At 44.6% G+C, this 16,415-nt stretch overlaps 1 protein-coding gene across 2 annotated transcripts in view; it reads left to right on the top strand.

The window, feature by feature from the left end:
• NF1 (neurofibromin 1) overlaps window positions 1-16,415 on the top strand; it is a 496,399-nt gene that overhangs the window by 168,411 nt on the left and 311,573 nt on the right. For both annotated transcript variants that reach the window (XM_073615002.1, XM_073615001.1), the window contains exon 14: window positions 1,175-1,288. In XM_073615002.1, the coding sequence (XP_073471103.1) occupies window positions 1,175-1,288 (114 nt within the window). The remainder of the gene's footprint in view (window positions 1-1,174; window positions 1,289-16,415) is intronic.

The following is a 16,415-nucleotide window of genomic DNA, read 5'->3' as shown; positions in this document are numbered from 1 at the left end:
TGCCAGAAGGTCCTAAAAGAGGACAGGCAGCATCAAAATCTACTATTCACAAATGGATTTGTCAAGTGATTGTTCAAGCTTATGGTCTAAAGAGGAAAATTCCTCCTGTTCATGTTAAAACGCACTCCACCAGGGCTGTTAGTGCTTCTTGGGCAGTGCATCACCAGGCCTCCATGGCTCAGATCTGCAAGGCCACGACTTGGTCTTCAATCCATACATTTACCAGATTCTATCAAATCGATGTAAAAGGTCATGAGGATATTGCCTTTGGGCGCGGTGTACTGCAGGCTGCAGTATGAGTCCTCTGGTCTCTCTTAATGCCCTACTTTTTTGTCGTCTCCCTTCAGTTGCCATTGCTATGGGACATCCCACATAGTAACTACTATGGCTCTGTGTCCCGTGATGTACGATAAGAAAATAGGATTTTTATAACAGCTTACCTGTAAATCCTTTTCTTTGAAGTACATCATGGGACACAGAGGTCCCTCCCTTCTTTGGTATACACGTGTATTGCTTGGCTACAAAACTGAGGTACTCCCAGTAGTGGGAGGGCACTTTTTGTCTTAGGACGTGCCAGTGTCCTTTACCTGAAGGTGGCCTAAAAACCACATAGTAACTACTATGGCTCTGTGTCCAGTGATGTACTTCAAAGAATTGGATTTTACAGGTAAGCTGTTATAAAAACCCTATTTTTTCATTGACTGGTATCCAGTGCACTTTTGTTTTGACATCTTAAATAGAAATGCATGGTGATAGCCAGGCTTGTGTGTGTCATAAAGCGGAATTGGGAATTGTGTCCCTCAGGTTTGTGGTTTAACCACTTTGCCGGCCACGCTATAGCCAAATGACGGGTACAGTGTGGGCGGCCAGTTCTGGGAGGGTGTCATATGACATCCTCCCGTGATCGCGTCTGGTGCATGAGCGGCACGCTCTGTGATCCCTGTGTCCTTATGCAGCAGTAATACCTGAAGGTGAAAGACTTCCAGCGTCCTTCAATGACCTCCAAGAATCAGATTTTACACTGAGTTTAAAAATATTGTTAGTATGCAAATAATTCATACTAGAAAACTCATGCTTAAAGAGGCTTCCTGCCTGTCCCAGTTTACAGCTTTTTGAACGCTCAGTCTCTGTTAGATCATCAGTAAATTTACATGTTTTTCTCTCGATATTCCAGAACCCAGGAAAACCCGGCCCTGACACACAGAACAGCTCTGCAGAGCTAATAAATGGATTGGTGCAGCTGGTTCCACAGACAAACATGCCTGAGATAGGCCAGGAAGCCATGGAGGTGAGGGATCTGGTTTCAGTGGTTGAGCTGAGTGAAACTAAATCATGTTAGTGTGAAATTACAATCACTTTGTAAGTTCTTTGCTGGGTGTGGGACAGAATCTGTCTTCAAAATTGTGCAAAAATCTTTTTTTATTTTTTAGTCAAACAGGCTCTTTATTGAACTTAAAACAAAAAAGAACAGATACGTGCCATTGAAGTCACCCATAGTCTATATCTAGATTACAAGGCGAATGATTCACTTTTACAACATCAAACTTCGATCACGTATATGTACATCCCAGATGTTGACATACAAGATGTATCACATGGAACCAAATTAAACATACACAGCCTCCAATGCGTTATTCGCTATACCTAGCTTAGACTAAACTGGTCTGTCTGGACATTGTACAAGCTGTATCTGAACGAGTTCCCACGCGCTAACTCCAGGAGTGTCCACCCATGGTGCCAATAACCTTTCAAACTTTCCTAAGCATCCCCTGTGTTGGTACACATTTTTAAAAAATAAGGGTATGTCCCATGTGTGTTAACCACATATGGTGGGAAGGAGGGTCAGATTTCCAAAACAAAAGTATGTTGCAGGCTTGGAAGAGTGTGATTTACCGCTACTCTCGTGGGCTCCTCTGGTATTAGATTGCTTAATATACCTAACGGACAATATTTAGGGTCTAGCGGGACAGAGGACTGTAATACCCTATTAAGTGTACCCAAGACAGCTGTTCAATAACAGTGTAATTTAGGGCATCTCCAGAGACGGTGGATGAGGTCACCCCTGTCCCGTTTACATCTATAACACAAGGGGTCAGTGAGCATGCCCATTTTATGCAGTTCAGCAGGTGGGAGATGGGATCTCTGTACTATGTAGAACTGGGATAGTTTTTGTGAGGAGATTAAGAAGCTAGTTACCATCGCTTGCAGTACATCTCCCCACTGATCACCAGACAGTGATCCCACATCTCTCTCGAGCCTTGGTGGGATAGCTATCCAAATAGTCACTCAGTAACATATCGTAGCACTGAGACCTTTTAGCATGTTTTTGAGGAAATTGGTGTGAAAATAGGGGTTTTGCGATCAGGTCCACAGAGTCTAGTCACCCTGAGCCCTAACCGCATGCTGCAATTGAATGTAATAAAAATGCATATAGGAGGGAAGACTAAATCTCTCCTGGAGAGTTGAAAAGGGGAGAAGGCTCCCATTGTGAAAAATGTTTCAAATGCGTCACCTCATATGCCTTTTATCTGAGACCCTGTTGCAATTTGAACAGTTCCCCGTAAGAGCTATAGGCTGTTATTTCCTCGACCCCCTGCAGCTGTTCAGCCTTAAACCAAACTGTGTGTAAAAGGTTGCAAGTGGTAAAGGTTTTATGTGTTTCAACAAACAATCCGTTTTCTAAGCCACTCGGGGTGAAATCTGCTCCAGTACATCTTAACATAATATGGGTAGCTGATAATAGTGGATCAGAGGAGCTACAAGGTGGAACAAGACACTCCCCGGTAAGATGTTGCAACTGGGCTGCAAAATAATACAGCCAGGGATTGGGGAGTGCAAAGTCACCCTTGTCCTTGGGGTTTTGAAGTTGTTGCAGTCTAATGGGGGGGTTATTCTGAAGACAGAATTAACTATTCTGAAGGTTTTTAAGGAGACTACCACTGGTGAATTGTACAGGGGATACAGCAGTTGGGGCATCAAGATCATCTTATTTAAATTGATCCTGCCTGTTACTGACAGTTGCAGTTTACTCCAGGTGTTCACCCTATTTCTTTTTTTTTTTGCCACTTCAGTCGACCTTTTCGAGGGGCTTAAATCAACTTTGCAGTTCATTTTTCTTAGGCCTCCCTCTCGGTGTCTCATCATAGTAGCACATTGCCATATCAAAGAGTTATATATTACATAACGCACCCCAGAGAAAAAAAAAACGAACAAAGAAAATATATACTATCTCTTATCATCTTAGTTTCTCTTCCCTCCCTCTCCCTCCCTTCTCACCTCAGCACGTGTATATCCCCCTCTCTCCAAGGTCATTTCCTCTTCTACTCTCCTTCTCTAATCTAGGGCTTTCAGTTCTTTAGCATAACTCCAGGATTTTTTAAATTTTTTCCAATATTCCCAAGCATCCAAATTTCCACTACTTACTTCGTGTATAGTATTCGCCAGGGTCTCCATATTATATGATTCCTCTACTGCATCAATCCACTCCCATGCCTCTGGGCTCTCCCTCCTCTGCCAGCTTCTCGGTATCAGTCTCTTTGCTGCGTTTAAGAGGTGAGGGACCAGCGACCGCCTATATTTATTTATGTCCCCTTCTCCACCATGAAACAACACCACCCAGGGGTCTTCTACCACCTCTATTCCAGTAATTGTCTTGATTAAAGATAGAATCTTCTTCCAGAAAATTTTTATTTTAGGGCAATTCCACCAAAGGTGGAATGGAAATGAAAGGATCTCGCGCATCAAATCTATCACCTCATATTGTGAACTGTGACTAATACATATAGTGTAAAAAAGAAAACAATTACACCAAAATAAATAAAATAAGCAAGTGACGTGATGTTCTATGAATAATCAAAATATAAAGTTCATAAGTGACAAAGTGAATCAGCTGGGGTCAACTGTGTGGGAAAAATACGTAGGTATTGTGTAGAAAGTCCCGGTCTTATCAGGCTCTCAGAACTCTTACCTTAAGAGGGGTAAATTCAGGCATTGATGGATATCTTTTAGTTGGCGCTGTATGATATAGCGTGATGGTGATCTGGATTAGGCATCTGTTGATGGCTGAATTGTCTTCTCAATATATGTATGGATATACCTATTAAAAAGATTTCCCACCTAGGCTCCACCAGCCCGGTGGGATGGAAGTGGGGAGGGAAGAGAAAGAAGCCTCCAATGGTGTAGTATATTAAATGTAGCTGCTTTATTAATGTCTCAAAAGTGGTCTCTTACATTTAAAAAACTTTAAAATCTCATTAAACAGAGAGAGTGGCGTCTGAGGCGCCTCCTTACGTGACTTCCGGTTTACGTCTGCTCTCCGCCACGCCCTACGCGTTACGTCACCACTCGTGACTTCATCTGGGGAAGTTTGAGCTCATTCAGAATATTTCGTCTTTTACTGGCCATATTTAGTCCTCTGACGTTATAAGTTGTAAATTTTATTGTGGTCATTGCTATCCTCCTTCACTCCTCTGTGTGGCCCTTTTCCTTTGACCTTGGAGAGATTCCACATTTTCTTGTTTATTGTGGCCATTTGGTCCCGACTGGACCCTTAGACCCATGAGGGTCACATACATCGTGCCCCTCTCTTGGTCTCCACCTCCTAACGTGGAGCTCTCGGTGTGTGTCCCCCCCCCGGCCCCCGTTTCAACAGTGACCGGGTGGGTTGGCCGTCCCCCGCCTCTATCTTTACGGTTTCCTCTCATCGTGCTATCCCCCCCCCCCACCCGGACCCCTCCTTGCCCCCATGGTTACACAAGACCCGCTCCTAGATCAGCCCACTGTTCATTGAACCAGTCCAGCAGCGGGGGGACCTGCAAACCTAGTTTCCCACAGAATTCCCCCAGATCTTCCGGGAATCTTAACCTGGCCGTTTTACCGTCTTTACTTCCTAGCAGGCAGGCCGGGAACCCCCATGAATATTTTACATTCTGTTTTATCATCTGCTCCAAGAGGGGTTTGAGATGGCGTCTTCTCGCCAATGTGTCTTTGGATAAATCTGCAAATACTTGAATCCTTGCCCCCTCAAATTGAAGCGGGGTTTTTCCTCTTAATTTTACCCATATGTTTTCTTTGTCCTCATAGAATCTGAATCTTACTATTATATGTCGAGTTCTCTCCGTTCGCATAGTATCAAATCTTCCTATCCGGTGTACCCGCTCTATATTTGGGAAGTCCTCTACTCCCGTTTCCAAGAGGGGGCTGAAGATTGCCGCTAGGGTCTTCCTCAAATCTTCTCCCCTAGTTTCTAGTACCCCTCGGATTCTCAGATTTTGTCTACGGTTTCTATTTTCCTGGTCTTTTAACCTATAGCAAATTTTTATTTGTTTTTGTTGGGTAATTTTAACTTGTTCTTTTAAGTCGGATAATTCCCGCACCTGTTTGTCCATTATGTCTTCTGTTCTCTCGACTCTGGCCAATAGGTTACCTAGGTCTGTCCTCAACATACTTATCTCCGATTTAATTGAGATTTCCAGTGTCTTAAACATTTCTGAGATTTCATTTTTCGTGGGAAATTGTCTCCCCTGCCTATGCTCTTCCAGTCTGGTTATTTCCAATACATTCTCAATTGTAGACTCATCTCTGGAATGGTCAGGGGTCTGTTCACTCCTTTCATTCGATCCCTTCTTTTTGTCCGCCATGGCTGGCTTTGGGGTCTCCAGGTGGGTACTCCCTGGGCTCCCCCCTCGGGCCAGGTATTGCTTGATTGTGCTCTCTGTAGTGTTATCTTTCGGTGTCTTAGGTGCACCCCCCTTCCCAGCTTTAGACGCAGCTCTACTCATAGCGATTATGGTGACCTGGGACCGATATTTTTTATTGCTAGAGCTTAGGGGATTAGTGTCTTTATAAATGTATGAGTTTTTAGCTTATTTGGTGTTCTCCGAGCTGTTCAGTTTAATGCACTTTTATCCCCTACTGCCTTTGTGGGTGCTTTGAGTCGAGGATAAATCTCTCCAATTCTATTCCTCCTTACTCCTGTCCCGCCTCTTGTCCGTCTGTAGTACACTGGTTCTGTCCTGGTAAGGGGCTACAATGGCTGCCTTGATTTCATGTCCTTTTATAAAAAAAAAAAAAAAAAAAAAAGACTCACTGTCTCGCCCAGCTTCACCTCTTCACCTTTCTTTTAACACTTTAATGTTCCGGAATTCCCGCCTATTATTATTACAGGTATAGCAGTAATGTACGATCAATCAATCCATAACTTTCCAAAATATCACGTCGTACCTTTCCACCGTGAGTCTTCCCCTTTGCGGGGGCGTCCTCGTTCCTCTCTTACCTTTTAGCCAGTTGCTGTGTGGCGCCTAGCAGCTCTTACCACGGACCTTCCGTTGTCCCGCCGTAGTCTGTAGTCTTCCAGTGTGGCTATCCAGTCTCTCCTCTGGGCGGATGTCCTGTCCTCGTGTACTGCTGGCTCTACTATATGGCTCTACTATATGAGACACTCCCGATCGGAGCTTCACGGTCTCACAGCCCGCACCTGGGGGGGGGGGGGGAACCGCACCGTTAGTCCTGCTATGCGCCCCGTACTAAACCCGGTTCACATCGGGCTCCGGGGCGTCTGTCGGCGTCTGTGGTCTCGAAGCCACGCACGGCTCTCCTCCTCTCCTTAACCGCTTCTGTCCACTAGCCTGTCTGCACGGGAGCCTGTCAGTTCGCCGGCCGACACTCCTCAAGCTCCTCCCTTCCCGTCCGACGTCTCACGTCATGACCTCCCCGTTCACCCTATTTCTAAACCTGGACAGTAATGGATGTATATTGAGGTGGCAATAGTCCAATATATTAGCGGTAACATGAATCCCCAGACATTGAAACGATGAGATGGTAGTAGGACAGGCCGCTGCAACTGACTGCCCTGATCCGCCATCCCATAACAATAAAGCTGGCCTTGTACAATTAATGGTTAGGCCAGAAAAGTGTCCAAACAGAGATTGTGTCCATGACAACTTCTAGGGAGGAGTTGGTGTCTCCCAAAAAGAGCAGCATGTCATCTGCATATAACATTAGTTTCTCATGCAATTCGCCATATCTAAACCCAGTAATCAATGGATTGGCACGGATCAGGACAGCCAGTGGTTTAATGGCAACTGCAAACAGCAACGGGGATGCCCCCCCCCCCCCCCCCAAGCTACTCATCATAAAAAAAAATTAATAATAAAGACCACCCTTAAAGTGTGTGCAGGATGCCGGACACACAAATGCTATGGGAAGAATGACATGTTTACAATTGAGATTGCAAACGGGAAGCTCTATTGGCTTCCCTTAGAATGTCCTCAGGGTGTAGAGCTCTGTGACACGAACACTCCCACTGTAGCATTGTTTCCTGTTGTGGTTAGTAACTGATGGGTCCCGCGGTGTCACTTCCTGTCGCCCGAGTGACTCAACCCGGCTGGTCTGAAGGTGGATAGAAGGCGACTTGCTGTGGGGGGTGGGTGTGTCGGGGTTGACTCCTGATGTACAGAAGTGAAAGGGGGCACCTTTATGTTAAGTGGTTCTATTTTCTTGTAATGTGGCTGTGTTTGGCCTACTCTGATGGGCACATTGAGGTTGCAATTGATGGGCACAATTTTATCCAGCAGTAATGATACAAAATCACCTGATAAATGGCTATTTGCAGTCCTGCATTACTAACACTTTCATTTTTCAGTTAGTTTGAGCAACAGCCGCCACTGTGTATAATATAGAATAACCTCATTGAGACACCTGGCAAGTACCTTGGGTAGAATTTTAACATCGCTCTGCAGCAATGAAATCTGCCTGTAAGACCCTGGATCCAATGGGTTCTTACCCGGCTTCAGGAGCAGAACAATGTTAGCCCTTGACTCAGGTAGACATTGGTCTTCGTAAGCAGCATTAAAGACCTGCAGTAGTTTGGCAGTATAGATTCCCCATACCTTGTGTACACTTCTACCGGGATACTGTCATCCCCAGAAGCCTTGGATGCAGGGAACGAGGCAGCCGCCCTTTGCACCTCAACCAAGGTAAATGGGGAGTCCAGTTTAGACCGCTGATAGTTTGTCAATGTGGGTAGCTTCAGAGTACCCAGACTCACGACCAGTTCCTCCATGGAATATTAACTCCGTGATTGGTATAAGGTGACACAAAATGAAGTCAGCTCCTTTAGCGATAAGTTCAGGGCGGTTGACTATGCGACCATCAGAGGCGCATATGGCACCTATGGTGGGGGAGGACTAGCGAGACATAGCTATTCTGGCAACAAACGCCTTGTCTTCTCCAACTCTACATAGAACTTAGGAAAAAAAAACTTTTACGTTCCGCATCTGAGGTTTTCAACCGATCCAGAGAATCCTGGGCCGTTATCCATGCCTCCCTTGCGGAATCAAGTGAGGTAAAAATATATTGTAGTTCCAATTGTCGAACCTGGCTTTCAACCTGTAAAACAAACTGAGGGAAATTTTTTTTTTTTTTTAGGGCGAATGCTGTAAAGATTCCTCCTTTAAATGTGCTTTGAGGTCCTCCCAGCATATTGTTCCTCCCCAATACCTTGGTTGGTGATGAAGTTCTGTACCTGGGCATCTATACGCTCAGGAGAGGAAAATAATTGTAACCAAAAGGCGTTTAATTCCCATAGGGCTTTAGGAAGTGATGAGGGCGGTTGGGCCCGGCGCCAAACCACCAGAGGGGAATGGTCAGACGCTCTTCGCGGTGAATTTTCTGAACGAGACACCAAGGGGATGCTAAAGGTATTACCCAGGCAGAGGTCCATTCTAGATAGGGAGCCGTTGGATTTGGAGAAACTACATAACGGTTTGTCCAGAGGGTATTTAAATCGCCAATGGTCAATCCAGCCCACTTCTGAGATTGTTACCCAAGGCTGTGGTTCTGACCCCGCTTGGCCGGACAACATGCGGGTCTAGGTAGCAAATGAAATACCAAAGAAGAAACACTGGGACGTCTGGTTTGTCAGCCAGGTACGACAGTAACTCCCTTATCACTGCTCCCGAGAAGGGAGGTGGTAGATACAAAAGTTAGCACAATAGTAATGGCATACAGTTCACAGTGTAGAAATATAAAACGACCATCAGAGGCCAACCTAAAACTCAATTCCCGAAAGGCCAGAGCCCTGTGAATCAGTGAACATACCCCGCGTAAATAATTTCGATGTGTGGAGTGATGGCTTCCCAGTAACCACGAGTAATTAAGGTGTGAGACGGAGTCCTAAGTAAGGTGAGTTTTCTGGAAACTATCACAGGCTTGAATCGCTTTATACAGGAGGAGAGCATGGTCCTCTTCAAAGGGTCATGAACACCCCGGATGTTCATGACACCAAGATTATATCAGCCATGATACAGCAACAGTAATATCATATGCAAGGAAGAACGAACATGAGCACATCCAACTTTACTAGTCCAAGTTAGGTCAGAAATTGGAGTAGAATTATGGTTATAATAAAATTCCCAGGCAACTGCCTGGAAGTATTCCATCAACACTGGAAATCCAGAAGGATATAGGTAAAGGCCATGAGGAAGTAGCCACCAGGCGCAAGGAAAGAGTAAATAGCAACATAGTGCGCTTGGGGGCGCAGGTGCAACTCTGTTAAATGGAGGAAGTCTGCGGATTGGCGGGAGAACCTCAAACGTCAACGGAGTGACGTCACCACACCTGGATGTGGAACCAGGGTGTCTCCACGTTGAGATATACACACACACACACACACCTAACAGCCGGCCGGCTTCATCTGCACTCTGTGATAAAGTGAGGAAATATTTACAACAGGAACGTTGGAGAGACCTATAGCTTGTTTCACTCTGGCAAACACAGCTACTAACTACCAGGCTATCAGGCTAAAACAGTGCAAAATTGACCTGCACAGTGAAGGTAGAGCAGTAAGTACCGTAATTACATAATTTAAACTATTTGCAACTTTGCTGTATCTCTACTTGCTTTGCTCCCTTCTGATCTATCCATGCTCAAGTTGCACACAGCTGATGTCTTGCAGTTTTCGATGGCTTGGATACTAGCATGAGAGATATTGGTGATCTAGAAGCAAGGAGGTCAGAAAAAAGCCGTTACACACCTCATAGAGGTTGAACTAACAACTATACCTGTACATCACTTGCTTTCTATTCCTCCTCTCACTTGCTTCTACTCTTACCTCTAAATACCAATAGGCATATACTGCCTCTTACCAGCCTATCTACAGCAACTGCCAATACAGCTATATCTCTTTCTATCCCCCACTTTTACAAGGACATTCAATGTAGCTGGAATGTATCTTTTGACTTCAAGCAAATAAAACGGCTTTGTATGAACAAACCTCTCTTGCTTATTACATAGCTGCTATCTACTTATAAAATATACAACTGATATGTGATTTTGCTTGAGTCCCCCTGGCTATATGCCCCAATATACTTGCATTGATGCATAATCTTTTGCCTTTGAAATCGCCATCCTGCAAAACAAGGGCTCTTTACCAATAATATCACTACCAGCAGAGATAAATGTTCAACATCTCATTTCTAACGACTACAATGTATCTTTCAACAAATGGCAACATCACTGCACCTTCAAAGTATTTCTGAGAATACACAAACAGAGCTGTGATATATTGAAGCTTCTACTAATCTGTAAGACATTATACCCTTTGGATACAACTACAGATATCATATCTACTACTACTTGTTTAATGTTATACTGGGGATCCTGAATCGCCTTGGCAACCACCGTGATTGGTTTTAATAGAATTGTTGTGTTTTGTATTGTGTGGTACAATTTTTGGAAGGATTTTTGATAATTACACATAGATGTTAGTCTATCATTTAAACATTTTCATTAAACTCCTTTTCATACTACGCTGGTCCTATTTTGCCTAGTTACACAGTTTGTACTCTACATCTGTTTTTCTTTTCTCTTTTCTCTATTTTTCATATAAACCAGCCCTCAAACTTTTCCACTCGCCTACTCGCTTTTTGCAAGTGGAAAGTGATTGAGGGTGAGCGTGGGCTGCCTCGGAGTCGGGGGGGCGGGGGCGGCAATTGACGACGGCAGGGTTGAATGGGAGCTGTTCTCCCAGAGGGGGGAAGAGAGATGAGAGCAGGCGGCCGGATCATCAGAGAGCGGGTAACAACCCTGTAACAGCTTTCATTTGAATTGCAGAGTGTTCCCCCGCACTCGCTGTCACAGTCCTCCTAGCCTGGGTACTTTGATAGACAGAACACCGGTCCAATGCCAGGACGTGTGACATATATCAATGTACCCGGACCAGGAGGCAGGGCTGTATGTGACAGCGAACATGGGGAACACAGGGCAATTCAAATGAAAGCTGTTACAGCGATTTTCCCCTCTCTGTAATGATCCGGCCGGCAATCCTCTAACTCTCCTTTTCCCCTGCACAGGTGGGGCTGCATGGATGGGCACAGGGGAGACTGCATGGATGGGCGCAGGCGAGGCTGCATGGACGGGTACTGGTAAAGTTGTTAAATGTTTTATGCAGAATTAAGTTATAAAAATAATTAAGTGTCATTTCATGAGAGAATTTGAGGGTGTTTTTAGGGGTGGGGTTGGGTGGGGCAACTGTGGCAAGTAGCCCTTAAGGTCTGGCTAGTAGCTCAGGACTCGAAATTATGAGCCCTGATATAAACAAGTGTATTATTGAACTGACTCAACCAAGGTCTTCAGATATAGTTTTGTCAACAGGATGAGTCGAAGCATGGAAAGGCATGTAAAGGCAGAGAGGCAGCTGCCCCTCATGGACATTATGCTATAGAAAGCTTTTTCTTGGATCTAGCTCACCTTTTTAGGGCTAAGGAAACAGCCCTCTAAGTGAAGACAACTGTAAAGGTAGGTATCCGAAAAGAGACGACCACGAATTGCCCATTATGGCAAACAGTAAGGCAGGCCAGTCCTTATCCATGTCCTAAGTCTGGCCGGGTAAAGCATGGCATAGGGTAGTTGAAGGCGCAGCAGGCCATTTTTCACATCCTGAAACTTCGCCCTCTTGCGCTGAACCTCTGCGGAAAAATCTGCATAAAAGGAGACTTTCACGCAGTTATATTGTATATTTGCTTTTTTTCTGGCCAGATGCAGAATGATCTTGCAGTCCTATATTTCAGCATACGAGCTAGAATGGACTTTGGTTACCAGGGGGCAAGGGTCTGGGTGGGGTACGATGAGCCCTCTCCACTGCGAATAGAGGGGTAAAGGCCTCCCAGCCACCATCGCTCAACGAATGCAGTGGGGTCCCAGCCCTCCACTTTCTCCGACAACCTCACAATGCGCATGTTATTACGGCGGAGATGTTTTCTATGTCATCTGTCTTTTCATTGGCAGCTGCCATCTGTGCGGCCTTTCTGGCATCACGGGTAAGGGAGGGGGTAAGGTGGTCTTCCATATCACTAATTCTGCCCTCAACCGCAGTTGTATGCTCCCTTGTCTTTTGCAGGTTTTGGCGGAGAAGAGACACCACCTCCGTCAGTCCTCCAAATTGTTCCTTTAGGTCATCCACGGGTGCATTTTCTGCAAAGCCTGCAGGATATCCCCTAGGGTGGGTTGTGAAGAATTATCATTGCCCCTATCATCAGGATTTACAGCCATGTCATGTATGCCTTCTGATATGTCCTCTGCCTCAAATATATCAGCCCCATCAGTGATCAAAATGTTCTGGTCGGAGGGAGACGCAGTATCTGTGTACAGATTACAGCATATCCCTCTTTCCCCAGTTGCTAGGTGGGTTTAGGAGTATTATTCAGGCCACTTTTTGGCTTGTCCACTCCACGAGGTGGCCGCTGCTCCTGCTGGGTGCCATCTTGGAATTCTGAAGCGGCCGAGGCTGCGGATTCTCGGCCCTTGCAAGTCATCATATGTGCGGCAAGCTGCAGGAGACACCGCCCCGGGTTTCCTGATATGGTGGGTGACGGGCTGGGTCAATGTGGAGCTGATTGGAGGGAAAGATTGCAAAAGGATAACCGCAGGAGCCTGGAGAGATGTGTCCGCTTACATGCCTGTGCAGACCACACCCCCCGTGCAAAAATCTTTTCTCCTTCCCACTCAATCTAAAACAATAATTTTTGCTGGCTCCATAAAACTAGTGAGCAGCTTGGAAATTGTTGGATGACTCCTTTTTAAAGTGGTGTTACGGCCAAAGTTATACTTTTTAAATAAAAATACCCCTATAATACACAAGCTTAATCTATTCTATTAAAGTTAGTCTGTAAACTAAGGTCTGTTTTGTTTGTTTATAGCAGTAGTTTGTTATTTTATAAACTTACAGCAGGCCGTGGCCATCTTAAGTGTGGGCATCTGAAGCCAGACTGTATTTCTTCCTGGATCTCATCCTTGCAGATCTCACACATGCTCAGTGCAGCACAAGCAGTGTAATAGGTTTCAGGGCAGGTTTCCATAGCAACGGCAGTGTCAGAGGAAGTTGCCGCCCCTTCCAAGAAGACATTGCAAACAGGAAATGATGCGATGAGCCACGGCTAGGGAGGAGGAAGTGAAAAATGAATACAGCAGATATACAGTAGGTGCTGAGAAAAAAAATGTAAAAATATCCAATTCGTTTGCAGTGCGCAGTTTAGTGAGGGATGCTGAAGAGTTGTAAAAGTGGGTGGAACTCCACTTTAAGGACACCTAATGCAAATTATTTGTTTTGTAACAAGTGTGCTCACATGCACTAGTAATAGGAGAGTAGGGGAAGAGAAGGCAGGTACTGATTCTTGTAACTATTAGGCTTTAATGTATTTTGGAAGTAAAATGTAGGATTTACTTATGGTCTTTTGTACCTGCCTTAGAGCTGCACAATTTATCGTTTAAAAGATCACGATCTCGACGATCTTTGTTGTGGAGTATCTCGATTCTTTCATGTTACAAGTATAGAGTTCTCTGCTTACTCTGGCAGTTTGCCAAACCAGGCATTCTGCCAAGATTTTAACAACATTGTAACTCTTTTTACTTAGATCAAAGGGATGAAACTTCTGTGTGAATATGCAGGAAGTTTAACCACTTAAAGTCTAAACCTTTTTCTGACACTTGTTTCTTACAGATAAAATCAGATTTTTTTGCTAGAAAATTACTTGGAACCCCCAAACATAATATATATATATATATATATATATATATATATATATATATATATATATTATATAATTTTTAGCAGAGACCCTAGAGAATAAAATGGGGATTGTTGCAATATTTTATGTCACACTGTATTTGCACAGTGGTCTTTCAAACGCAATTTTTTGGGAAAAGTACACTTCAATGAATAAAAAAAAAAAAAAAAGAAACCGGAAAGTTAGCCCGATTATTTTGTTTAATGTGAAAGATGTTACGCCGTGAGAATCGTGAGAGAATCGTGATCTATCTTCTAAGCAAAAAAATCGCAATTCTCATTTTAGCCAGAATCGTGCAGCTCTAACCTGCCTATTTCCATGGTGACGCGACTACTAAAGGTTGTGAAAGGCAAATGTGCATGCACCCTTTTTAACCACTACCACTTTTCTGTAAAACCCTTTTCTTTATCGTACATCATAGGACGCAGAGCCTCAAGTATTTACTTAGTGGGTTATGGGCCTACCTTCAGGTGTTGACACTGGTATAACCAATACAGGAAGTTAAATCCCCTATATAACCCCTCCCCCTTCCAGGAGTACCTCCAGTTTTTTTGCCAGTGTCTGCAGGTGTTGGTCACGAGTGAAGATGTGCTCTGAGGAGCTCCTAGAGGGATCCATGACGGATTTAAATAACCTCCACAGCCGGATCCGTCATCGCCCCTGAGGCCATAGGATGGTACCTGGGCCTCCCAGACAAGAACAAGGTTTTGCCTGTAAGCTTCTCTTTGAGAGCTGGACCCTAGGAACCAGGACTCTTTTTGGTCTTGCTACATTAAGTAAAGCTGTTCCTGAGGGCTGCTATACAGGTCCAAAGGAGTGGAACCCCTATTAAAAGGGACCCGGTCTTTGAAGGTTTACAACGCAGCCTGCTGTGATGGTTGACATTTGGGTCTGTCTGTTTACAGCAGTATCCTGCAGCGAGGAAAAGGTAAGGGAAGACGCTAATGCTTTTTCCTTCCATATACCTTGTATGCCTTTTAAAATGTCTCCCCTATAGGGAGTAATTTACACAACCTAGGTACGATGGTTTACTGCAGCTCTGTCTCCAGGCTATATAGCATTTGTGGTCCCAACGGAGTGGGTTCTTAGTTAATAATCCTCTTTAAGGGTTTTAAGTAAAATACAGCGGTTGCTAAAACAAATATGTATATATACTTTGGTGGCTAGAAGGTTGGCACAGCTGAGAAGGTAAAAAAAATTCTGATCCCTAACCGTGGCCCCCTTGTCTGCACAGCTTTAGGCTTAGCAGCACTTCCGTCTAGCAGCATTGGGATTCTCTGTGCCTCTAGTTTAAAAAAAAAAAGAAAAGAAAAAACTGTTGACAGAAACCCCCCCCCCCCCCCCCCCCTTGCAGAGGTGTATATATATATAGATATATAGAGATATATGTATATATATATAGATAGAGAGATATATATATATATATATATATATATATATATATATATATATATATATATATATATATATATATATATATATATGCAAATAGGCCGGTGGCAAAGGAAACGGCAGTGTCACCTCCTCCCTTCGGGTAGACCTGCATGCCTTTCGCATGCACGAGAACTAGGCATATTCAAGGAGAGGGGCGGGTATTACCGGAGGACGCTGAGGGGCGCGTCCGCAAGGTCATGTGGCGCCGTGTATTGGACGCAATGTCCACACACAGCGCAGAGACTGAGGGAGAGGCGCTGAGGACGCCAAATCAGGTTCCACCTGAGGCTTTATTACACAGACACTCTCAGTTGCAGAGATTTCTTAGCTGAAGAGAAGGAGTCTGTCACACTAAGAGACATCAGAGCTCTGGGCACGAAAGGGTTGTAAACAGGCATTTCCAGTACAGGAAACACTATTGTTACTTAGCAGTTAAAAACTGTTATGGTGACATTGTTTTTGCTAGAACGGTTGTTAAGCAAATAGTATTTTTGTGTACCTCTCCTTTTGTGCTTAGCACTGTCTTCCAGAGCTACCGTAAAGGTACCTAAGGTGCCACCTCCAGGCGCTGGGAACCCCAGTCATGCCTCCATACTGTCTTCCTCTCCAGAAATATCAGACATGGCAAGCCAGGGTGAATCATTGGAAGCTAGTGGTGATGCAACTGCTTTACTCACTTCAGCCCCTGTATATGTGACTGAAAATGCATTTTCCTCTGCCCTGCAGTGCTTAGAAGGAAGATTAGCGGCTTTAATCGCATCCTCCATCTAAGTGGATAGGAAGCGTCCTAGATCCCCCTCCCCCACGTTAGACTCTTTACAGACAGTGGAGTGTCCAAAGGAATTATGGGGACAGGATGATGTCTCAGATGATTGAGAGGAAAGACCAGCCGGTTATTCCTCTGCGGAGGAAACAATA

The sequence above is a fragment of the Aquarana catesbeiana genome, linkage group LG02, assembly GCF_042186555.1.
Source record: "Aquarana catesbeiana isolate 2022-GZ linkage group LG02, ASM4218655v1, whole genome shotgun sequence".
NCBI lineage: Eukaryota > Metazoa > Chordata > Amphibia > Anura > Ranidae > Aquarana > Aquarana catesbeiana.
The sequence above is the reverse complement of the archived record's forward strand: the minus strand, read 5'-3'. Positions and strand labels throughout refer to the sequence as shown.